Genomic DNA, 25818 nt, shown 5'->3' with positions numbered 1-25818 from the left:
CCCAGAAAATCAGCTAATCCTTGCCAAATGAGGGCTGGTCAATTAGGGCAGATTTCTGTTGCCTATTATAACCCAGACTTCAAAAACACCCATATACATTATTTAAGAAACAGAGGGGGCTGGGAGTATGGCCTAGTGGCAAGAGTGCTTGCCTCCTACACATGAAGCTCTCAGTTCCATTCCCCAGCACCACATATATGGAAAACGGCCAGAGGGGGCGCTGTGGCTCAAGTGGCAGAGTGAGCAAGAGGAGGCCAGGGACAGTGCTCACGCCCTGAGTCCAAGGCCCAGGACTGGCCAAAAAAAAAAAAAAAAGGGAAATATTTAATCATAATGGCAAACGTGATAGTTTTTCTTTTTGGCCAGTTCTGGGGCTTGAACTCAGGGCCTGGGCACTGTCCCTGACCTCCATTTGCTCAGTGCTAGCACTCTGCCACTTGAGTCACAGCACCACTTCCAGCTCTTTCTGCTTATGTGGTGCTAGGAATGGAGCCCAGGCCTCACGCATGCTAGGCAAGAACTCTACCACTAAGCCACATTCCCAGCCCAAATGTGACAATTTCTGATCACTTGTTAATCTCCTTACAAGTTGTTCACTCGAGTTGTATCAGTTTCCTGATTCCTGCCTTTTTCAGTCATAATTATCCAAGTAGAAAAAAAAAAACACCATGATTGTGATTCTGATGTCTGCTCATGCCAATCCCTTACTGTAAAATTCACTTTTCACATAAAACAAAACATTCCAGCCCCAAATGTACATCACTGATCACTTAGTAAAGACACTGTTACTTGCTTGACTTTGCTGAACACAAGAGGGTAAGAAAACATATACACATATGTGACAATAGCAGCCGAGGACAAATTACTAACTTTACCCAAGACATTGGAAGCTAAGAAGGAAGGTTTCAGTTTCTCTTTTGTCTCTTTTATGACACAAGTCTTGATAAAAAAAAAGTTAAAATCAAGAACCAAGAAGTCTGTGCCTAGACTTAGGAGAGCACTACTATTTATAAACAAGATGGCTCAACCACAGCAGGGTAACTGGACATAGACTACTGATCAAATGACTTTTTTGGTTGTTTATAGTAGTCATAAAACTAGAGTTTATGAAGTTTGCACAAAGACATAGAAGGTTGCAGAACTGGCTTCATACAATTTACAGTTGTTATGCTCCACTAATTGGGGAAATTTTCTTATACTTATTCTAAAAGTAGTTCATATCAGAATGGCAACAGAAAGTCAAATGGGATGGTACCACAAGATAACATCTCACTTTAGATACTTGTCTTCAGAAATTGAAAACAGAGCTTGAAACCTAACAAAGTTACTTGTTGCTAGAGGATGGGATTATAGTCTTTGTGCCATCAGGAATTAAACAGGAGCATGTTCTCCTTATTTGTCTTGAGGTCCACAGTGGGAAAAGCATACTGTCACACACTGCAGAATTAACAATCTGTCCATGAAGATATTTAGCTCAATTTCTGGCTAAAGCAATAGGTGATATTACAGATTTTTAAAAAAGTGAAACAATTAAGTTTACTTTTTTGCATCTTTCAAAATTGAAAAGTACTTCATGGTTTCCGCAATTCCTCTTTAGCTATGAAGAAGACCATAACAGATCAGAATCTTGTAAGTGATCCAGTGCTAGCAGAACTATGCTTGGGAAAATACCAAATACAAAATTGTGTTAAGAGTTAACCAACATATAAAAATGTCAACAATTCTTCAATGTGACTTCATTTATCAGGTGGATAACATGAAATATACTAGGACAGATTACTAAGGGGAATTATTTTTCTGAAATTAGCAGGATCAGATGCTTGGGGTGAAAAAACATCTCTTTAGTGTTCTAGAACATTAAACATTAATCTACATCCTTTTTTCCCTTGAAACATATGTTTGCTAATTGACAGTGATACTCCATTAAGGAATATTTTATTGACGTACTTGAATCTGGACATGGAGCAAAAGACCCTCCAATAATTCCCCAGCCCTCAGAAAGTTCTCCATAATTTGAAATTGGTCTTTATTACTGATGTCATCATTCGTGATTGTCTTGAGGCAGAGTTGGAGCTCACAGCAACTGCCAGTTGAATCCAAATAACATCTGGTTTGTTTCCTGGCTCCTGGCAATCTCTTCTATAATGCAGTGTTGCTGCCAGACCAGATGGAGCTTCCGATATCGCTCACGAGATAAATGAAGGGGATTGCCCCTCCTTCAGGGGGGAAAAAATCCAACATGTAAGTTTGAATCAAACAATGGTTACATCTTTATTGACTTAGTATGCACATGTTCCCAGAGTTGTGAGGAATCACTGGGAAAGGGCTTAAAAAGGAGTACTGTTTTACCATTATCCACAAAAAACTCAATAAGCCGGGCACCAGTGGCTCATACCTGTAATCCTAGCTACTCGGGAGGCTGAGATCTGAGGCTCATGGTTCAAAGCCAGCCCGGGCAGGAAAAGTCCATGAAACTTATTTCCAAGTAATCACCAGAAAACCGGAAGTGGCCATGTGGCTCAAGTGCTAGAGCGCTAGCCTTGAGCTGAAGAGCTCAGGGACAGAGCCTGGGCCCAGAATTCAAGCCCCACAACCAACAAAATTACTTAATGGAGCAGAAATTTACTCCTTGACAATTCGGGAAATGTGGCTGAGTACACCACATGCATATAAAACCTCATTTAAATGATCAGTGAGGTTTATACCTGAAGCAGGGTTGTATTCTTTTCTGAGTGGTTAGCCTGAATGGCTGGCCGGCCTCTGACAATTTATTCGGCCTCAATTTAGTCTTTGTATAGAAGTCAGGTCTCAGGCATATACTTGCCCATAACTATTTTACAATTCAGAAATATTTGGTCCTTAGGATACAATGGACTTGTTGGTTATTGGTTGATTTTTTTCTCTTCTCTCTTTTTTTTTTTGCCAGTCATGGGCCTTGAACTCAGGGCCTGAGCAGACATGTCCTTGGCTTTTTTTTTTTTTTTGCTCAAGGCTAGCACTCTGCCACTTGAGTCACAGCGCCACTTCTGGCCATTTTCTATATGTGTGGTGTTGAGGAATCAAACCCAGGTCTTCATGTATACAAGGCCAGCACTCTTGCCACTAGGCCATATTCCCAGCCCGATTTTTTTCTTATATATTGTTTGAGATGGGTTTTTTCCTGCCCAGGGTGCCCAGGCTGCCCAGGCTGGCTTCAAACTCTTAAGCACAAGTGCTCCTTCTGTCCTATCCTCCTGAGTAGCCTGTGAATATAGATGTGTACCTGGCTGAACAAGTATTTAAATAAAATAATTACAATTTAATGGTAAGTTGCATCGCTTGTAACACTGTGTACTAGCTAATGACTGAAGTTTGATTATTGCCAGTAATGAAGAACTAGGGGATCTTCATTCCTCGAAGCATTCAAGTGTTTTAGCTGGTGGATTAATTATTATTAACTACTTTTAGCACCCAAGGATCTTTCTTCCTAAATCTAAAGACAAGTCAAATGCTGTCACAATAAAAACCAATCTCTGTATGATTGAATAGGTCCTAGTCCCATCTACTGAGCCTATTCATTCTGAGCAATGTTTTAAAGATGTCTCACTATGTACTCAGATTGGCCTCGAACTCACTGCATCAGTATCTGGAGTGCTGGTCTAACAGGTGTATACTATTATGCTTGGCTTCTTAATCTTTATGTACTTTTGGGACCACTACTAGTGGTCTTATATAATGTAATACACCGAGACCCCAGTTCCTACCACCAGGGAAGGACACCAGGGAAGGATGGTAGTTACTCTGCAAAGAGTCAGAAGGAAGGAAGGCTGATAGAGCTTCAGATGTTGCAGTGGGAATAATAAATACCTACTCTGAACCAAAGTCCCTCTCTGGAGACTGAAGGTTCTTTTTTCATTTATCAGTGCCACACATTCTAAATACTTCTGAAGAAAGGCTGATTTAAAAACAATAAGTCATTTAATCATTAAGATGATCTTCAGAAATGTAAATTTTGGAAAGGCACAAAAGTTACTGAAAATTAGCCATTAAATTTAGGATGGCATCACATTTAATATTTTTTTAACTATTTAAAAACCACCACTATTATTAGTTTTTAACTATTATTAACTTTCGTGTTTAAGACGTGTTACCATGAGTAAGAGTGATTTACAGGAGAACTGATCAAACTTTCCTATGAAAAGAAAATCTTACATGGGGCTAGAAATATGGCCTAGTGGTAAAGTGCTCGCATCATATACATGAAGCCTGGGTTCAATTCCTCAGCACCACAGATAGAGAAAAAAGCTGGAAGTGGAGCTGTGGCTCAAGAGCTAGAGTACTAACCTTGAGCAAGAAGAAGCCAGGGACAGTGCTGGCCCTAGGACTGGCAACAAAAACAAAACAAAACAAAAAAAAGAAAATCTTACTTTAGCCCAGGGTCTGTTTCTCCATATTCATCCAAGTAAGGAGCTGGATAGGCACAGCCTCTGGCTTTCCCTTCAACCAGGACCACTCTGCACTCTCTGATTCTGAAGTACACAACAAACAAAAGAAAACCTTATTAAGTGCCCACCTGCAAAGAATAGCAAAGTTCAGGGAGAAAACATGGCAGCAGCATATGTTAGGAGTTCACTTATTAAGACAATATTAGAGGAACTGACTAAACTGCGTATTGTCTAAATAAAAACAGTTTTTTAAAGTGGTAGGAAAGGAAATGGGCATCATTAATACTGGTTGAACACACTGACAGAAAAAGGAGGCTGTTCTAATTGAGCCACAGATTCTGTGAAAAACAATGGCTGGTGCTGTTCGTTTGTGTTTGGTTTTCTAATTTCCAATCTAGAGGGGGGAAGTGTTTCAGGGAAGAACAGAAGAACAACATCCCCTACTCTGAAACCCACATGCCAGTCACAAGGATGAGCAGGGAAGCAAGTACACAGGCTCTTAAGGTGAAAGCTAGCCTCCAATCATGCAAATTAAAAAGAACCATTGCCAGATACCATGAAGACACTTAAGACTTTTATAGTACAGAGTGGGTAAGTACTACAGAGAGAAATGAGGAAGGAAGTAGGGATTTAGATATGGCTTCTTTCCTCTTCAAAAGATAGCTTAGAGCAATAATATATTTCATAGTAAAACATTTAGGCTTATGTGAAAAAAACAACTCATAAAGCTGCATTACACAGAGAGTAGAAACAAAAGTAGAGTATACATGTCCATTTGAATTTTTTCTCTCTTATGTATCCTTGACGACTCTTCTTTAATAAATATATGTGACTACTTTTCTACTGTCAACCTTGGTGAAAGACTAGAAAAGCTGAGTTAATACAAGTTAATGAAGGACAAGCAAAAGTACCTATTTACATAAACTAGCTAAACATACATTTTAGGACTAAAAAGTTCTCTCTGAATATTATACAATACCAAAGTCATGAACCCAAAGTACCCCATATAAAAGAACCCCATGTAAAAATGTCTACCTATAGTGGAAATATGAGCAGAATCCAACTACTTTTGATTACTTATTTTGTAAGTTTTCTCAAGTGCAATTTAGTAAGGATAGGTTTATGCTTTAACTTCTGATCAATTATTTCCTATCAATAAAATGTCTTATCGTAACAGCCTCTAGATAGGACCCAAAAAGAAGCTAGGGGTACTGCTCAGGCTTGGTTTATTGGATTTTGCAAATTTCCAGATCACTCACTACTTACTTCAAGAAAATGCAGACTCCTGCTCCACAGTGAAGAGCATGAAAAATGCAAGCTCCGACCTCTTCCCCATTCACAATTTCTTGGCAGCAAATGTTCTGAGAACACAGGATGGCTCCACAGAAAAGACACAGAACCGGATGCTTTCGCTCATCATCTGCAGACCGTGGACACCTCAAAAGGGAAAGGAACATTGAATGTGATGGAAAAACCCCACCACTACCACGGGGAGTTAAGAACGGAGGAAGCTTTCCATCATGGGTCCTTTTCCGGCAATGGAAGCTCTTAAAGCATAAGGGCTCATTTAATTAGTTTATTCCTGTTTTATATTTCCTGTACAGGGACTTACAAAAACTTAATATCATGATAATATGTCTTGAAAATGAGATTTACTTAGTATCTTCATTATAAGCTTAGTCAGGATTATAAGTGTGATTTTTTTTCTGTGCTGGTTACGGGGCTTGAGTTCAAGACTCTACGTTCTCCCCTAGCTCAAATGGTAGAATGCTAGCCTTGAGTAAAAAAAATTCAGAGACAAAACCCACGCTGTGAGTTCAAGCTCCAGGACTGGCACAAAACAAAACTTCAAACACCATTTGAGATCTGACAGTTTTGCATAGTGGAATACTGGAGCCTTGCTATATTTTCCAAAAGGGATACCGATTGTCTTTAAAATAAATCTCATGTTCCTCCTATCTCTGTAGTATATATACACAATGGGAAACAAGATTTACCTGAAAGAGAGGAGATCCAGAGAGTTAAATTACAGCCCGAGTGAAGAATCTCCAAGAGAGTATTGATAATTTACTCTGAGTCCCATTTTCTCAGGCAAAATTAGAAAACCACCATTGTTTATATAGCAGCAGAGGTAGTATATGCTATGACTTGGTGCACAGCATTCTCCTGTACATGAAGGAGCTGTTTTTTCATCTCCAGGGAATGCTCCACAATATATAGTCATTTAAAGATACAGCTCACATATGTTTCTTTTCATCTTTAAGGCAGAATGGCTGAGTTAGTCACTGTTATCATACAGAGGAAAATGGGATAGAAGGATAACTGAGTGTGTGCATTTGTTCTAGCTGCATGGGCAATAGACATAGGAGGACCCTAGTTTGAGGTCAGCCTGGGTAAAAAATTCAAGAAGGAAACAAGGAGGGCATGGTATAATATACCTATAATTCCAACAACTTGCGAGGTGGAGATAGGAAGATTTCAGTTTGAGAATTGTCCTGAGTGAAAGCAAGAAACCCTATCTGAAAGATAAACAATCATAAAGGGCTTTGGGTATGGCTAAGGAGGCAGACAGGTTGACTAGAAAAGACAAGAGTGTAAGCCACACTACTGCCAAGGGGAAACAAAGGTAATAATGAGCAGTAATAATCCAATAGATGAGATGATTCAGTCTAAAAGAGCATAAAATCTGTTTTTGTTTTTTGGCCAGTCCTGGGGTTTGAACTCAGGGCCTGAGCACTATCCCTAGCTTCTTTTTGCTCAAGGCTAGCGCTCTGCCACTTGAGCCACAGTGCCACTTTTGGCCGTTTTCTATATATGTGGTACTGAGGAATGGAACCCAGGGCTTCATGTACGCAAGGCAAGCACTCTACCACTAGGCCACATTCCCAGCCCCATCTTCATTTTTATTTGAAACCAGTCAGAGGTAACATCATTCCAGAGAACATTCACTGTTGTTCAACTTCATGAATACTTAATCGTAACAAATTATATGTTACATAGATTTCACTTCAATTAAAGGAGACAATATCACAGAGTATGCTCAATGCTCAGTGTTCACTTTTTGAAAAGCCAAGTTATTAGTAGTAATGAAGATGAAGTAGGAGCTCAGGACACGATCACACACACACACACACACACACGCACACACGCACGCACGCACGCATACATGCCCGTGTGAATACATGTACTTACGCACTTTTGTTTTACCTGAAATGAGAAGCTTGATTTAGGAGGCAGCTGTAGTCATCAGGAAGCTCTATCAAACTATTTCTTTTTCTAGGGTACCTACAGTGGAATTGAAAAGACACCTTTATAAGAAACAAGGCTAGAACTAAAACAGGTCAGGTGAAATAATAAAAGGATTCAAAACTGCAATTAAGAGTAAGACCATGGCTGAAGAGATTAACTCCAAGCTTCTTGACTCTTCCCTCAGTTTTCTTTCCACTCAAGTCCCACTATCTCCTAAAACTAAGTTTTTCTAGTTAGATTACAGACTGTCTAGGAAGGTTACCAACCAGAGTGGTTAAGAGCACAACTTTTGAATTCAAACAGACAATTACAAATTCTAAATTCTCTGGTGCATGACAGCCTGGCGAACCTGAACTTGTATTTCCTCATCTGCAAACTGGGTTTGAAATATTCCAATCATGAGCACATCATCAATTACAAGGCTTTGATGGTGGGGGAAACAAATGAACTCATCAAGACTCACACTGGCTTAAGAAACATTAAAACATAAGTAACAGTATCAAGGAAACTCACACTAAGTTCTGACCTCATTACTGTTCAGTGATTTGGGTGCCATGGTGCACATGCACACATACAAACGCAAGAGGGCAGGCTTCATGGAGGTGACACTTGAATTGTGGAAAAGGTAGATTTTGAAAGTCATAATGAAGGAAGTAAGAAGGCTGAAAAAAGTTCTTTTGGCTAGTTTGTAGAACGAGGAGGTATTTCTATTTATATCTTTATGCTCAAAGAAAAAAGTAGTTTATAGAAATAGTGATGTCCATTCCTTCTGCTTTGACTAAACAACAGCTCCTGATACCATCATGTTTGCCTTGTGAAAGATGTACAGTAGCTTAAGCAAGGTCCTCTCTAGAGGGGCCTCTGACAACTCAGAGGGAAAGGAAAGACATTCCAACAACAAAATCACTATGCAGAAGAATCTGATTTAGGCAAAGACTAACAGATATACAGGAAACAAAGAACCGAGTGAGAATAAAGAAGGTGGACTAGGTAGCATGCCCAATAAACCAATGATTTTAGCATACATTTTATGGAGGGAAAATGACTTAAATAGTAAAACCAACCTGACCACAGTACTTTTCTGCTGTAAACAGTCGAGTAAGACAGGATCAGCACACCACCTGTATGCAGAGCCAAGAAAAATGGCAAATAGATTATCAAAGCAGCACAAACTTCATCTATGAGCCATTTTCTTCATTTCTTGCAGCCCTTCTATGTTTATTTTTTTAACTTAATTTTATTGTCAAGGTGACATACAGAGGGGTTACAGTTATATATGTAAGGTAGTGAGTACATTTCTTGTCAAACTTGTTACCTCCTCCTTCCTCATTTTTCTCCCATTTTCCCTCCTCCCTAATTCCCCCATCTATGTTTATTTTATCTTACATTTTGTTTCTTTTCTCTCTTACATTCTCCTCTTTCTTTTTTCTAGTTTCCCCTTATTTTTTAAAAAAGATTTTGTCAATAGCCAAAATATGGAAATAACCCAGATGCCCCTCCACAGATGAATGGATCCAAAAAATATGGTACCTATACACAATGGAATACTACATAGCGATTAGGAATGGTGAAATATTGTTATTCGCAGGGAAATGGTCAAAACTCGAACAAATAATGTTGAGCGAGACAAGCCTAGAACACAGAAAACAAAGGGGCATGATCTCCCTGATATATGACTGTTAAGAAAGGGAGACGGAGAGACAGTAGAGACCAGGTTTGTGAAACCAAAAACTGCTTGTCAAATGGTATTTCCCACAGGATTGGGGCAGCGACCCAACAGTATGTAACTAAAACCAAACAACTACTCAAGGGCTGGGATATGGCCTAGTGGCAAGAGTGCTTGCCTTGTATACACGAGGCCCTGGGTTCGATTCCCCAGCACCACATATACAGAAAATGGCCAGAAGTGGCGCTGTGGCTCAAGTGGCAGAGTGCTAGCCTTGAGCAAGAAGAAGCCAGGGACAGTGCTCAGGCCCTGAGTCCAAGCCCCAGGACTGGCAAAAAAACAAACAAACAAACAACTACTCAACATATAAAGGCCAAAAATCGACCTCTCAGTGGAATACAATAGCTCAAAAGCTATGTATGTACGTTCATATAAGTCTACTGTCGACATATTGTCTAATATTGACATTACATTTAAAGCCCTAGGCGAAGTTTCTTGGGCTTGGCCACACGTGGCTACTGTCTATGTTCTTGATACATTGTATATTGTATATATGTCTACCTGACCTAGAGAAGGGAAAGAAAAACAGGGCGTAAGATATCACAAGAAATGTACACACTGCCCTACTATGTAACTGTACCCTTTTTGCACAACACCTTGTCAAAAAAAATTGTGTTCAATTAATAAATAAATTAAATTAAAAAAAAGATTTTGTCAAAGTTTAACTAGAAAGACAGTAATCATTCTAAGTATTTAAACAAGAGGAATTCGATATTAGGACACAGTAATAAAAGTGATAGGATCTGGGGTGTTGCTTGGTAGTAGAACACTTGCTTAGCATGCACCATGGCTCCGAGTTCAATCCTGAAGACTGCCAAAAACATGACGGAAATGTGAACAGGTGAATGAGGATGAATATAGTCAAAGTAGTTTGATTGCATGTATGAAAATACAACAATAAGCCAGGCGTTGGTGGCTCATGCCTGTAGTCCTAGCTACTCAGGAAGCTGAGATCTGAGGATCACAGTTTCGAAGAAAAGCCCAGGCAGAAAAGTCCCTGTGAGACTCTTATCTCCAATTAACCACTCAAAAACTGGAAGTGGTGCTATGGCTTGAGTGGTAGATTGCTGGCCTTGAGCACAAATAGGCTCAGGGACTATGTTCAGGCCTGGAGTTCAAGCCCCATGACCGAACCAACCAATAAAACCTGTTTAAATTGTTGGAAGACAGAGGAATGCAATGAGAGAGTGATAGAGGGGGTGAGGTTGGTTGGGAGACATTATTTACAAATATAGACATGTCACATGATCCCCCTTCTCTTGCCCCAACGGGAGGTTCAGGTCATAATGGGGTAGAAAGTTTTTTCTGAAAAAGAGACATAGTTCTATCTAGGAAGTTTAAGTGCTACATCTTTGGTCTAACAAATGGTTTTCCTCATCTCTTCAGTCCCCCTCCTGAGATGTGTGCTACTAAGTGAGATGCATAACTGTTTTGGAGACAGTTCTAATTTGGGTTCTTTTGATGCTTAATTTGTGATTTTCTATCTGCCAGCAACATCCAGCTACCATCCCAGAATGAAACACCATAGTGGAGAAGATGAATGAGCCAAATACACAGTAGCTACCAAGGCACAAGCAGAAAGTGCATCTGCTTACGTGCTCGTCTTCCTCCTGCTCCTGAAGCCTATGAATTAGGAATTGCCTGTAATTTTGCCACCCCTTCAATCCATGCAAGTCAATCTCAAAGCTGAGCAAATAACTGTACTTCAAATTTTCACACTGGGCATTTGGGGGGCTGAGGTGGCAGGAATGTGAGTTTGAGGACAGTCTAGGCTACATAGTGAGATTTTTGCCTCATGAACAAATGAGTCAATAAAACAAAAATGAAAATAAATATAGTAACCCAACAATGACATATTACCCCATAGTACCTCTGAAGCAAAGGTCTTACAGTATCCCAATATTCCTGGAAAAGCAGGAACAAATTTGTGGGTAAAGACAGATAGCTACATAGTGCACTGTACTCTCCTTCTGCAGAATCTGCAAGAACATGAAAAAAAATGCATTATTTTTCTCTAGTCAACATGCTCATAGTGTCATTTCGTTATGCTCATTTTTCTATAATACATAGAAAGGATAGCTTATATTCTATGTAACAGTGGGTGGCAAATAGCCTCATGATCCTTTTACACACTAACCCCTTTTAGGTATTTTGTTTTAGTTTTTGGACTTGAACTCAAGGCCTGGGTGCTGTCCCTGAGCTTTTTGGCTCATGGCTAGTGCTCTACCACTTGTGCCACAGATCCACTTACAGCATTTTAATGAGTAAGCAGAGATAAGAGTCTTGCAGAATTCCCTACCTGGGATAGCTTTGAACTGTGATCCTTAGATCTCAGCATCCTGAGTAGCCAGGATTACAAATGTGAGCCACTGGTGCCCAGCTCTTTGTGTGTGTGTATGCGGGCACACACATGCACATGTATGTGCGTGTGGTGCTGAGGACAGAGCTCTGGCTTCATACATACCAGGCAAGCATTCTATCACAGACTCTCACATCCCACTCACAAAACCATGCCCTCCAGGATCTAGACCTTAGCTGCCTCTGCAACCTGTTACCCTCCTCACCCCGTGCTCATTAGGGTCCCAGCCATACTCAGGTCTTTGGTTGTCTCTGACTATGCCAAGCAAAGCCAATGCATTTGTTTTACCATCTGCTTAGAATGTTCTTCAATGACTTGTCCCACTCATGCAGCTCTTTCTTCAGTGCCTCCCCAGGGAGAGTGTTTCCATGGTTACCTTTGCAGGGGCCCATCCTGGCCCCAGCGCTCTCTAGTCCCATGACCAGCTTTATATTTTTCTTTGTAGTGTTTTTTATAATTTGACAACATATAATATGTATCTATCTCTTTCTTCATATTCAGTCCCCTCCCAATGGAGGATTTTCTTTACTATGACTACTAGATCATGTGTGTGTATGTGTATGTGTGTGTGTGTGTGTGTGTGTGTGTGTGTGTGTACATACATGCAACATATTTATTATTGGAAAAGTGACAGCTTATTTTATATTGAACCAAGAGTGTGGACAGATATACTTTACTGAACCCAGTTCAAGATAAAGAAGCTGATACCCAGTAAAGGTGACTGATTCTCAAAGGACAAAAAGAAGAATCTGTATGGTTTTGGTCACTGTTTCAAAATCATACAATGTTTCCGACGTATACACACAGAAAGCCACAAGTAAGCCTTTTTACTTTGTCCTAAATTTAGAGGCAAGTATATGAGAATGGAAATGATCCTGCTGCTTAAATATCCATAGTCTTAGTTGATACTAGCAGGCCTTTTCCACTAGCATTTGCATTATTTAATACAGCTTTATGTTCAAAATTCAAATAACAGAATACACAATAGTCTTCCTATCTAGCGAAGAGTCCTCTTCCCTAAAGACAACCAGTCTCTAATTTCTGTGCCTCCTATCACTTATATTCTGCATTTGAGCATTTTATATATGCAGGCGCATAAATTATACATGCCATGAGGAGCTTTTGCTGATGAAGCTAATCTGGTTTTGGACTTCACTTTTCACATACACCAGGGCAGAATGCATAAGTCTGCAGTGAAGAAAGATGATGGGTAGGGCCAAGAAACAATTTTGGCTGCTCTAATCTTGCATTTTTGAGATTAAAGATGAGCATAAAGAAGTCTCCATTTGCTACTGCTACTTACTGGTAAGCAATTCTTCAGGTGGAGTTACCCCAAGTAAGTAGTGGAAAAAGAGCGCAGCGCAGCGAAGGTAAGGGGTGATGCCATTCTTCAATGCGACCCACAAATACCAGCCAGGAATACTACACCCAAGGCAGCTGGGAGACAATATTCCAGAATAGAACAGAACATTTATCAGATAAACCTCTAGACTTTAAGCATATCTATCCCCTGTATTTAGTATTTAGACAACTTACCAACCACCAACATTTTCAATATTTAAAATACTTAGCTAGTCAGGGGCTGGTGGCCGAGCCACTGGGCCTGTAGCTACCCAAGAAGCTGAGATCTGAGGAGCACAGTCTGAAGCCAGCTTGAGCAGAAACTTTTTAACTCATTTTTTTAGGGTTCAAAAGCTATATTGCCATTCACTTGAACTAAGATGTGAAATTATTAAAACAATATGAATGCAGACTAGACAAATGAAGTTACTCACCCGTTTGTATACTGTGAAACTTCTGCAAGGAAAGAAGATGCAGAATGAGCCTCTTCACTGTCTTCTTCAACTGGAGATAGGGGAAGGCCTGAAAGTGAAAGTCCTATAAGATGAATTCATGGATTTTCTATCAAATCTACAAATCACACCTTATAACATCCAACTCTGCCTCTCACCTTCAAGCTCTGATTAAGTCACTTAAGTTTGCTCAACTTTAGTTTTATTATATTAAAATACAGATAAAATGCCTACTTTGCTGTTTGCTGTGAGGCATAGTTATACCATTGCTGCTATATGCTACTGCTGTTGCTTTAAAACACTTTTGCTTATGCATTAAGCCTTTTGAAAGGGCACAATTAAAATAACTCTGAGATTTTGTGTTATCTTAGATGCTAGTAGTTTCATTTTCCAAATGAGAACTGGACTAAGTATGCAGGTATCTGCCATTGTCAGCATCATATAAGCTAGTGTCATTGTCTTAAAGTGCCTGGGTGAAGTCACTGTTTTCACGAAATGCTTAATAAACTTAATTTTGATTTCCCTCCATTCAACTTTTTTAAATAACCAAAACATTTATAGGGCTTTAAAATCAAACTACATTTTATTTATTGTTTTAACCAGTCCTGGGGCTCGAACTCAGATCCTGGGCACTGTCCCTCTGCTTCTTTAGCTTACTTCCAGCCTTTTCTGTTTATGTGGTACTGAGGGCTTCATGCATACTTCGAGCACTCTACCACTAAGCCACATTCCCAGCCACCATCAAACCACATTTTAAAAGGACCTTTGCTGGAGTGCTTGCACCATCTTTTGTATCTTTATCTTCTTACCCTAGAAGCAATAATTTTTAGTTTATACTGTTTCTTTTCTTTTCTCTTCTGTTCTTTTTTGTCAGTCCTGGGGCTTGAACTCAGGGCCTGGGCACTGTCCTTGAGCTCTTTTTGCTCAAGGCTAGCACTTCTGGTGCTAAGGAATCAACCCAGTGTGTCATGCATGCTAGGCAAGCACTCTACCCCTAGGTCAAACTCCTGGCAGACCCCTTTTGTGTCTTTTATAACATAAATATAAACATAAATATGCAAGCATATACACACACAAAACATCTAGCACAAAGGCACTATATTACAACCACTCTCCTGTACCCTGCTGTTGCCACTATTAATAGAACAGGCCCTGCAGAGCACTATATAGAAATAAATCTTGTTCACTCCAGACTGGTCTTGAACTCCTGGGCTCAAGTGGTCCTCCTGTCCACCATCCTACCCTGCCTATAGCTGGTTCTACAGGCATGTGCCACCCTACTTGGCTGGGATAGATTTTTAGAAGCAGAAGTGATGGATCAAAGGGTGGATGCATATGGAATTGTGTTGTATTTTAGTTGATATCATCACTTTAATTGTCTATTTGCCCTCTAAGTTATCTGAATTTTTAGCATCCTTTATTACATTCTGATACTCAGAAACAAACTATTTTCTATTAAAGATCAGGCTCTCCACTCAGAATTAAATAATGTTGCATGACACAATTTCATAATGTTGCTTTAACTTTAGGTACCCTATGAACATTTATTCATAAAACATTTAATAAACATTTACTGTATGTAACAAGGGATGCCAGGCATTTGAGGCTAAGAGGGAAATTTCTGAAATTCAATTGTTTCTTATTACAAGGAAGGAAAAGTAGAGAGGGGCAAAACAAGAACAAAATAAAACAACAAATTGCTAAAAAACAAGGCAGGATGTGAAATACCAAAAGAACAAAGTACTGTCATTTGGGCTACAAGAATAATGAAAAGGGGCTGGGGATATGGCCTAGTGGCAAGAGCGCTTGCCTCCTATACATTAGGTCCTAGGTTCAATTCCCCAGCACCACATATACAGAAAATGGCCAGAAGCGGCGCTGCGGCTCAAGTGGCAGAGTGCTAGCCTTGAGCAAAAAGAAGCCAGGGACAGTGCTCAGGCTCACCTGAGTCCAAGGCCCAGGACTGGCAAAAAAAAAAAAAAAGAATAACGAAAGGTTCCTTGCATAAGCTTAATGAAAAGTTGAAAGTACTCAGGTCAGGAGACACTTTGAGAATAAGGATTTTTTTTTTTAATGGGAAAAGTGGGTGCAAATGGCTTCCCTATATATCTACAGAACAGCTACAAATGAGACAACCAGTAGCCTTAGCTAGTTAGCATTTTCACAGCTTAATTCTAGCTTTCCCCGTTTAAGTGGAATCTGTAAAGAAGAAAATGATCATTCAACAAAAGATATACTCCAACTTAGAAATACTTACCATGATTGATCACACATCTAATTCTGCCAGTAAAGCAGGGCAGATGTTATTTCTAGTCAATACCCACGCAGGAGCTTTACCTGTGTCTATTGTAAGAAGTATCTGAAGCATGTGTGCCATGGTGATCAAATGGAAGAGATAAAGTTGGCTATAGGAAGAACTAATTGATGAAGGCTGCAGGTCAACGGTGTCATCCCAGTACAAGGATGGGAATGCGAACACAGCACCTACCTAGGAGAGAAAAATGGGCATCAGCAAGAATAACAATCAAAGACTATTCCAGTTAGTATCATGACTAAGCATTGGGGCCACCAGAGGGTGTACTGTATTGGTGGTTCCTTTAACAGCTACCATATTTTTCCTAGCTATTCAGCATAATTATCTTGGCACATATTCATCAGCAAATAGGTTATTCCTTTGCTTAGTTCTTAACTCTAGACCTAGGTAGTGGTTTTCAATGTGCACTCTGGAAGATTGAACATTACAGTCATTTGGAGGGCTCTTACAGTGAGTGGCATGGACACACAGGCTTCAACCCAGTCCAACAAAATCAGAATCTCTGGGGGCAGGGTCAAGTTATCAGCATTCTGTTCAAAGACTCCCAGGGGATTCTATGTGAGTCAAGGCTGACAACAACCGAGTAGAGGCTTAGAGAATTCGCAAGGGAGGTACAGGCTCCCAATCTCAGGATGAGAACAGGTGCCACCTGTCCACAGGTGTTAAGGAGAAGCCTGGTCCCTGTTACTAAAAATGATTTTAAGATAGTTTACAATGTCATTCACTACCTATAATGTAAACAAAGCAAGAAAATGGGATGGGAAAGAAGCCTAAGGTAGCCTAGGAAAGTTTCCTTATACATATACCAATAAATACAGCAAACTTGGACATAACCAATTGTAAACTTAAAAAAAATGTGGCTTTATTTTTAATGCTATCTTGATGATCTTAGTCAAATCTATACTTGTTTTATAAACAGAATGGGTAAAGGCTAAACTTAACATGTTGAACATCAGTAAGTATTGCCTTGAACAGACAGCATGAATTTGAATGAGGAAAACTTGAAAGTATCAATTTCGTGACTTTGAAAAATTTTTACTTAACACTTACCAAAACATGAAACAGATCTATAGACAAAAGGCATGGTGTATCTTCTGATTTTAGGTTTGGAAGAATAACTAAAACAAACAAAATGCAATTCAGTCAGAAAAATAGCAATGTAATTAAATAAAATGCAAGCTAGAAGTAGAAAATTCAGAAACTAGTACAGCATACCTTTAAGATATGAGAACTATCATAAAAGATAAATTGAACTGCGGAACGGCTATTAGAAAGGTTTAGATACAATTTAAAGGCTGAAAGATAAGATCTCAGAGGAAAAGGTGAATGAACTACAAAATAAACTAGAGATTGTTCAAGAAATATTTGCTGGGCTAAGGGTGTAGAGTATGGGGAGAGTGCCAGCTTATTTGCATGCAGAAGGCCCTGTTTCAACACTCAGTAGCCCTTTTATCCACAAATACTGAGAAAGTTAGGAGAGTTGCTTTTACAAAAATTCCATCTATCACTTTTTCTCCTCAATTGAACTAAATGTTCTGTGATATATAATATGGCAGAACCTGTCTCTCAAAGAAAAGCTAAGCCCTGATAACTCAAGCCTATAATCCTAGCTATTCAAGAGGTAAAGACCTAAGGATCAAGGATCAAAGTCAGCCCAGGCAGAGAAATCTAAGAGACAATTATCTCCAATTAAATAGCAAAACGCCAGAAATTAAGCTGTCTGTGGCTCAAGCAAGAGAGTGTTAGCCTTTAGTGAAAAAGCTAGGTGAGAGCTAGAGGCTCTGAGTTCAGGCCCCAATACTGACACAGAAAAGGGAAACAAAACAAAAAATGAACTTACAGAAAATGATATAAACCCAAGTTCTAAGATTCCCACACTTAGCATTTCCATTATTTTATTCATTTACTGGAATAAAATTATTTTCCATGGCTTTGGCTCACTACCAAAATTAAACATATTTTATTTTAAAATCTTCTATTCAAGTCATTTATCACTTTTCTAACCAGATAAGGATGTTAGTCACTATGGGTATTGATCCAATTTCCTACGTGGATGAAAATATTTGGAAAATACCCAATCTTTAAAATAAGATTGCAAATATTCAACAGTAGCTATGCATTTCATTTGTTCTCCGCTCCCAACCCTTCATTCCCTCCCTCCCCCAGCCCGAGGCACTCAGGATCTGGGCAACTGTCCTTGAGCTTCTGCTCAAGGCTAGTGCTACCATTTGAGCCACAGTGCCCCTTTGGGCCTTTTTAGAGTAGTCACACAGACTTTCTTGCCCGGGACAGCTTCCTCAGATCTCGGCTTCCTGTGTGGTGAGGATTACAGGCGTGAGCTACCAGCACCCAGCTTACATATTTATTTTTGTAAGTCTACTACAGGCAGTGAGATTTCTTTAGTGAGGGCTCAAAATCACAGCAGTATGTTTCTTTTTTTTTTTTTTTTTTTGCCAGTCCTGGGCCTTGGACTCAGGGCCTGAGCACTGTCCCTGGCTTCTTCCCGCTCAAGGCTAGCACTCTGCCACTTGAGCCACAGCACCGCTTCTGGCCGTTTTCTGTATATGTGGTGCTGGGGAATCGAACCTAGGGCTTCATGTATCCGAGGCAGGCATTCTTGCCACTAGGCTATATCCCCAGCCCAGTATGTTGTTTCTTAATGAACTTCACCACTAGAAATGAAGTAGGAAAGTATACACAATATCACAATTATAAAAAGAAGACACTACCTGACAGGAGGCGAACCAGATGTTTCTGTACCAGGACCTGAGAACAGGTAGACCTCTGTGCAACTGCAAACTGCATCAACGCTTTCAGACCATTGTGCTAGATTGTAAGAGAGGGGTAGACAGAATGCTAAGGACAGATGACAGTGTAAAACCAACCACCACAGCTACAAACTCAGATACTTTACAGCCCAGTTACAATATCCTTAATACCTGTAAAGTTTGTAGTCTTACTAAAATTTTAATAGATTTTGATATGACAAGTATATGACAAGATGTGATACTTTCAATTCTCTTAACATCCTCATTTTAAGAGTCAATTTCTTCTATTGAAGGCTGTACAAAAGTATTTCTAGAAATTCTAAAATGATGGTTAAGAAACCACTTGACATATGTTCTGCTTTCCAAACAAAAGAGCTAGAGGAAAGCACACATGGTGGATTCTTAGTCTCACGTGCCACCTGTCAGGATATAAGAGGGGAACGACTAACAGTGGAAGAGCCTGATAAACCTACTGCTGCCTATTCTTTTCAGCTACTGATACACACTCTGAGTGTCTTTTTCCAGGGTTACTTATGTCATGATGCTTAGGCTGGGGTTAGAGACCACTCTGTTGGGTAGTGTTCAGGATCTGTGCATCAAGTAGTCATGGCTACGTTTTATTCTCAAGGTCTGTAATGATGAATTGTCTAGAACTAAGCCAGCCTTATCAATAATATATGACGTTACATGATGGTGAATGAGGTCATCGTCCGGAGCCTATGGGAACTGCATCTAACTACTGAAGTTGACCACAGTGCCTAACAGTGGTCATTCGTTTTCTACAATATTGAAGCAGCTCTTCCTCCTCCCACAGAATTCTACTGTTCTTCACAGGAAAAGGAGCAAACATTTTAAAAATTGATAAACCAACTCTGGTTATTTATTTTTAAGATAAAACACCCCACAAAACTACAGCCTACATCCACCCTGTTGGAATATACATACCTGCCTGTTTTGAAGTGCTCCAAACAGAGGTTTTCCTTCATCTCCCAGTAGGTTTTCTTTCAATTAAAAAAAAAAAAAAAAAAAAGGAAAACACAAGAACAATAAATCCAGAATACTGCTACTTTTTTTTTTGTTTTTTTGACAATTTGCTATGTAGCTCAGGCTGGCCATGAATTCACTAACTCAGTCTGCCTCAAATTGATCATCTTTCTGCTGCTGTTCCCAAGTGCTGGGATTACAAGTATGTAATATTAATCTCCACTCCCTTTTTCTATCTTTAAATGGGCCATAATAAATGATGCTTTGATTCTTCAACTACATCTTAGAGTAATGTATCTGGTATATTCCTGACCATTCCCATAAGAGATGGGAGAAGTTAACTGACTATATACTACAAATAAATATATCTAATGAAATTGGATATATATAAATATATACCTATGTGTGGTATATGTATGCTAACAATTGTTATCTCCTCTTGATGTATTTTCTTTATAAATATGAAATAATATTTGTCTGTTCTGATTAATTTTGGAGACTCTATAATTTTTATCTTTAAGTAGTTGTATAAAGAAGTTGCCACTCAACAAAGCAGTTTATGAATACACTGTGTCTTGATCAATGTTACCCCTTTCAACATTCTCACCCACTGAAGACTCTATTTTATTTGGTGGACCTGGGCTTGAACTCAGGGACTGGGGACTGTCCCTGAACTCTTCTGCTCAAGGCTAGCTAGCACACTTCTACTTGAGCCACATTTCTTCCACTTACCGTTTGTCTGTTTGTTTGTTTTTGGTGCTTAATTGTAGATAAGAGACTCACAAACTTTCCTGCCTAGGCTGGGTCAAACTGTGATTCTCAGATCTCAGCCTCCTAAGCTAAGATTGCAGCTAGGATTATACCAGCACCAGGCTGAAGAATCTTTTTTTTTTTTTTTTTTTTTTTTTTTTTTGGCCAGTCCTGGGCCTTGGACTCAGGGCCTGAGCACTGTCCCTGGCTTCTTCCCGCTCAAGGCTAGCACTCTGCCACTTGAGCCACAGCGCCGCTTCTGGCCGTTTTCTGTATATGTGGTGCTGGGGAATCGAACCTAGGGCCTCGTGTATCCGAGGCAGGCACTCTTGCCACTAGGCTATATCCCCAGCCCCTGAAGAATCTTAACAGTTATGAGTACAGCTACTCCTATCCACTTTCCAAGTCCATGTGTTGGGAAAACTTTTAGGTCTTAAAACTCTTCTATGGTATCATACCTTGTAACTATAAGGAACAAATAAGTGTGCTAATTTAAAAATCTAAGTGATTCTTGCTACTTCATTTTTCTATGGGAAATTTCCAATAAGGTGAAGAATTTGACAGAAAGCTTCACTTCAGACCTGTTTACCATATTCTTGACCATGTCAAGTTACAAATCAGCCAGTATAAAGTGGCGCTGTGGCTCAAGTGGCAGAGTGCTAGCCTTGAGCAAAAAGAAGCCAGGGACAGTGCTCAGGCCCTGAGTTCAAGGCCCAGGACTGGAAAAAAAAAAAAGAATTAGCCCAGGGCTTTATATATGCTAAGCTAGACAAGTGTTTTTCCACTTGAGCTGTCCTTCCTTCCTTCCTTCCTTCTTTCTTTCCTTCCTTCCTTCCTTCCTTCCTTCCTTCCTTCTTTCTTTCCTTCCTTCCTTCCTTCCTTCCTTCTTGTCTTCTTTCCTTTTTTTGGCAGCACTAGTGCTTGACCTTGGGGATTACAATCTCAAGGAATTTGCTGCCTGGGCCGATTTAGTTTGTTGTGTGTGTGTGTTTTTTTTTCTTCAAAGAAATTGTTTATTTTAATGTGTTATTAACAAAATCATGAAAATGTATTAATACTTGTTATGAAGTACATGCATTATGAGTGTATTAAAATATCTCATTATTTTATAACATACACATATTAGTTTACAAATCAATGTATTTATCCTTTGAAAGATTATAAAATGTTGCATATTTTTCTTATACTTGATCAAGTAACTAGTAACTGTGACCTATCAACTCATCGTTAACAATAAGCACTGTATTATTTCCTATGAGTAAATAAGAATTCTTATGGCTCTCAGCCCTGGGCTAGTTGTGAACCATGCTCCTTCAGGACTCAGCCTCCTGAGCAGCCAAGATTGCAAGTGTGAGCCGCCAGTGCTTGCCTCCCTCTTTATTTTGTTTTTGTCTTGCTAACTTTTAGCTGCACTAACCTAAAACTTACAAGCTGTCTCCACTCTCAGGAATTACAGGCGTTTGTCACCATTTTCACCTAAAGCTACACTTTTGACTATTACATGCTTGAGTTATCTATCCATTTAAACTGTCTTTAACTCATGCTGCATATGGTCACTATGACAGTTAGCTAAAACTGACCAATATAAAAAAAATTACCAAACTTTAAACAGCCTTCTGGAATATTAGGAGAAAAATGATATAATTTTTGGTCCTACTGAAATGCCTAAGCCATTTTCTTCTGGGCCTCACCAATCGCTTGGATCGTAAAAGCACATGTGCTCCAGGTCATCACAGGGACGCGAGGATCCATTTCATCAGGAGGCACTTTGAGCCCAATTCTATAAATTGTTGTGGCAAAGAGAACAACCATTTCCTTGATGCTATTAGAATACTTGATCCTAAAAATGAAACAGGAGAAATTTATGTAGTAATTTAGTTAAAAAAAAAAAAAAGACTCCTTTCTTAGAAGTTTCATTATGGAAAGAAGCAGCAGAAACAACCTTTTCCTTTTGGCCATACTGGGATTTTAATTCTAGGCCTCACATGTGCAAGGCAGGCTCTTTAACAATGGAGCTATGCCTCTGTCTTTATGCTCAGGCTGGCCTGAAACATAATCCTATTTCCACTTCCTGTGTAGTTGAAGTAACAGGTGCATACCACCATTCCCAGCTGAGATGGGAGTGGGGGCATCTCACAAACTTTTCCCAGACTAGCCTGAAACCACAATCCTCATGATAGCCACCTCCCAAGTAGGTGTAATTACAGGCATGAGCCACCAGGCCAGGCCAGGCCATTCCTTTTTTTTTTTTTTTTTTGCCAGTCCTGGGCTTGGACTCAGGGCCTGAGCACTGTCCCTGCTTCTTTTTTTGCTCAAGGCTAGCACTCTGCCACTTGAGCCACAGTGCCACTTCTGGCCATTTTTTATATATGTGGTGCTGGGGAATCGAACTCAGGGCTTCATGTATGCAAGGCAAGCACTCTACCACTAGGCCATATTCCCAGCCCAGGCCATTCCTTTTTGATGTAAGTAAATAGTTTTGTCAAATGAGAGACTAGAACCTCTGGAAACTACTTTTGTATAGATAGGGGTATGTATATGCTTGTCTGATATGTATGTGTGATAAGGTAAAGCATGCAAAGAAGTGATAATGTGGTTTTTGGAACTTCCATTTGCAACAAATACTTCAATGGTACAGCTAATATAAAGATTAAAACTATATAAAAAAAAAAGCTCCAGAGAGTAATATTCATGACCTAATGATACTTGGTTTTATTGCATTATGTATTTTTTTAAAGTTTTTATTATAAAACTGATGTACAGAGAGGTTACAGTTTCATACGTTAGGCATTGGATACATTTCTTGTACTGTTTGTTACCTTGTCCCTCATACCCCCCTCCCCCCTCCCCCTTACCTTTTTCCCCCCTGAGGTGTTCAGTTCACTTAACACCAAACAGTTTTGCAAGTATTGCTTTTGTAGTTGTTTCTCTTTTTTTACCCTGTGTCTCTCAATTTAGTATTCTTCTACTATTGATGATGTTCTTGTATCACCTTCTTGTGATTGTATCTACACTATCAATGTAATCTTATCGGAGTATATTGGAAATCGTGTATACGGGTATTAGAACTAGGAAATTGAAAGGGAATGCATTATGTATTTTTCAAAGTGTCATCACATAAGTATCTTTCAGATAACTATACGAGGTAGATTGGAAAGCCACTGCCTCAATTATGTATACATGAAAAACAGATTTCAGAAAGGTACATGAGAAATGAAATGTAACTTTAAGTAATGTCTGAAATTCTTCTGATCCTCTTATAGATTGGGCCATACAGAACTGACATTTTTGGTTGTTGGTGGTGAAAATCTATGCCATCTAATATGTTTTTTTGTTTTTGTTTTATTTGTTTTGTTTTTGTTGCCAGTCATGGGGCGTGGACTCAAGGCCTGAGCACTGTCCCTAGCTTCTTTTTGCTCAAGGCTAGCACTCTACCTCTTGATCCACAGCTCCACTTCCGGCTTTTTTCTATATATGTGGTGCTGAGGAATTGAACCCAGGGCTTCATGTATACGAGGCAAGCACTTTACCACTAGGCCATATTCCCAGCCCCTAATATGTATTTTTAATGTCTCAAACCACTTCATTTTACTAATACAAATAAAACTCCAGGGTGAAAATAGGATTAAATACTTTTACAAATAAAGAATGAAGGAAGGAAAGATGAAAGGACCATTTCCACTATAGGTTTTACAACCACTTATAAGCTTCATGGATACTTACGAAGACTGAACTCCAAAACTCAGGATGGAATGAAACTCAAAAGTGGAATCTCCCATTCCTTGATTAAATAAGACAGGAATGGCTGGGCTTTCTCCTTATACATTAAAATGAAAATGAAAGAAAAATTATGAATAAATTAAATCTGACAATACATGTAGTTTTAAAAATTATACATGATCATCTTAGAAAATACTAGCAAGCACTGAACCAAGTATTCATACCTTCTCCACCCAGACAACCAGAAATGATATTGGGGTGATATTCCTTTCTCCATATAAATGTTTCTCCATATAGATATTCCCAAACCCCAATATGCTAATTTCAGAAATAAAGTAATGGCTTCTAAGCAAAATAAGGAATTTCAATAATGAGTTTTCTATCAAACACTCTGATAGCTCCATTAGAACCAATTGTGAAAGATAAAATTAATGGAAGAGAGATAATTATCAGGATGCTACCAAAGTCATTCACTGCTGACTGCTGTCATTGTGTCTCTAAATGATCAAGTCCAAGTTCTTATTTGCAAACCTCTATAACCTTGTCCCATAATTCTCCTGTTTCCTACTATGTGCCTTCAATTCTGGTAGGCCAGGCTTTTTGAATGTCTCCAAAAATGTCACATTTATACTGTCCACAAAACATTTTCTCTTTCTGATATCAGAACATTGTGCTCATCCATATCTCCCCGCCTCCAAATTTACCCCAAGATCAAATCAAGTCCTGTTTTTCTCCACAATATTTTGCCTTGCTACTTCAGCTTCTATGAATCAATTCTGTCTTTAAATTCCAGTAAATAGATCTAATCCTGCATAATGTACATATCTGTTCTTGAGGCAGGGAAGATCAAGGCTTATACAGTGATAAGCATTTGATTCAACACTCAGCATTACGGAAGGAGAAATAGCTGGGGAACGCTGGGCAAATAAAAGACGGTAAAGATGATAGAAATAAAACAAATAATCTGACTACAACTAGAAATACTCTGAAGTTATTATTTTCTAGGTGAATTAATTTCTCATCCATTTTGGATCTAAGGAAGGAGTGAGACTGGAGTACATTTTTAAGCAGGACATGTGAGCACAAGCCTGTTGTGCCGGCCACTGAGGCCGCAGTGGAAGGACGATGATGCAGGGGCACAAAGCCAACCTTGGCAGTCCAGCAAGACTAGGTTAAAGAAAAAAATTAAACTACCGGGTTCCTTTTCATCCTATTCATTCACAACTTAGTAAAGTAAGATATTTTTTCTTCACTAAATATTATAAATGTCCCTGGCTTCTTTTTGCTCAAGGCTAGCACTCTGCCACTTGAGCCACAGCGCCACTCCTGGTCATTTTCTGTATCTGTGGTGCTGAGGAATTGAACCCAGGGCTTCATGTATAGGAGGCAAGCACTCTTGCCCCTAGACCATATTCCCAGAACTCCTTCTTATTTTTCTAAGCATATCTCTACTAATAACCAGTCTCTAAATTGTATAGAATATACAAACAAGGCTGTAGATTTCAGTGGTTTTCTAGTACTGTGGTTTGAAGTCAGGGCCTTGCGTTGCTAGGCAGGTATTGAATGAAGCCTCCAGCCCTCTTGCCTTGGTTATTTTGAGATAGGACTTTGCTTTTCTGCCCAGGTGTTGGACTGGACTGTGGTCCTCCTATTTGGTAACTAGAATAACAGGCAAATACCATAGCATCCAATTTCTTCAACTGAATTTCTTTCTTTCTTTTTTTCCGGAGC

The 25818-nt window shown here is 39.3% G+C and overlaps 1 protein-coding gene across 1 annotated transcript in view; it reads right to left on the bottom strand.

The window, feature by feature from the left end:
• Nucleotides 1-1519: 1519 nt before the first annotated feature.
• Ubr1 (ubiquitin protein ligase E3 component n-recognin 1) overlaps nucleotides 1520-25818 on the bottom strand; it is an 82725-nt gene continuing 58426 nt past the window's right edge. The window contains exons 34-47 of the mRNA XM_048332655.1: nucleotides 24091-24184; nucleotides 22059-22207; nucleotides 19579-19634; nucleotides 18595-18691; nucleotides 16916-16983; nucleotides 15889-16039; nucleotides 13534-13621; nucleotides 13062-13195; nucleotides 11270-11378; nucleotides 8738-8794; nucleotides 7632-7709; nucleotides 5691-5861; nucleotides 4407-4508; nucleotides 1520-2216 (exon numbers count right to left, since the gene is read on the bottom strand). Of these exons, the coding sequence (XP_048188612.1) occupies nucleotides 2075-2216; nucleotides 4407-4508; nucleotides 5691-5861; nucleotides 7632-7709; nucleotides 8738-8794; nucleotides 11270-11378; nucleotides 13062-13195; nucleotides 13534-13621; nucleotides 15889-16039; nucleotides 16916-16983; nucleotides 18595-18691; nucleotides 19579-19634; nucleotides 22059-22207; nucleotides 24091-24184 (1496 nt within the window). The 3' untranslated portion in view covers nucleotides 1520-2074. The remainder of the gene's footprint in view (nucleotides 2217-4406; nucleotides 4509-5690; nucleotides 5862-7631; nucleotides 7710-8737; nucleotides 8795-11269; nucleotides 11379-13061; nucleotides 13196-13533; nucleotides 13622-15888; nucleotides 16040-16915; nucleotides 16984-18594; nucleotides 18692-19578; nucleotides 19635-22058; nucleotides 22208-24090; nucleotides 24185-25818) is intronic.

Source organism: Perognathus longimembris, chromosome 23, assembly GCF_023159225.1.
Source record: "Perognathus longimembris pacificus isolate PPM17 chromosome 23, ASM2315922v1, whole genome shotgun sequence".
Classification (NCBI taxonomy): domain Eukaryota; kingdom Metazoa; phylum Chordata; class Mammalia; order Rodentia; family Heteromyidae; genus Perognathus; species Perognathus longimembris.
The sequence above is the reverse complement of the archived record's forward strand: the minus strand, read 5'-3'. Positions and strand labels throughout refer to the sequence as shown.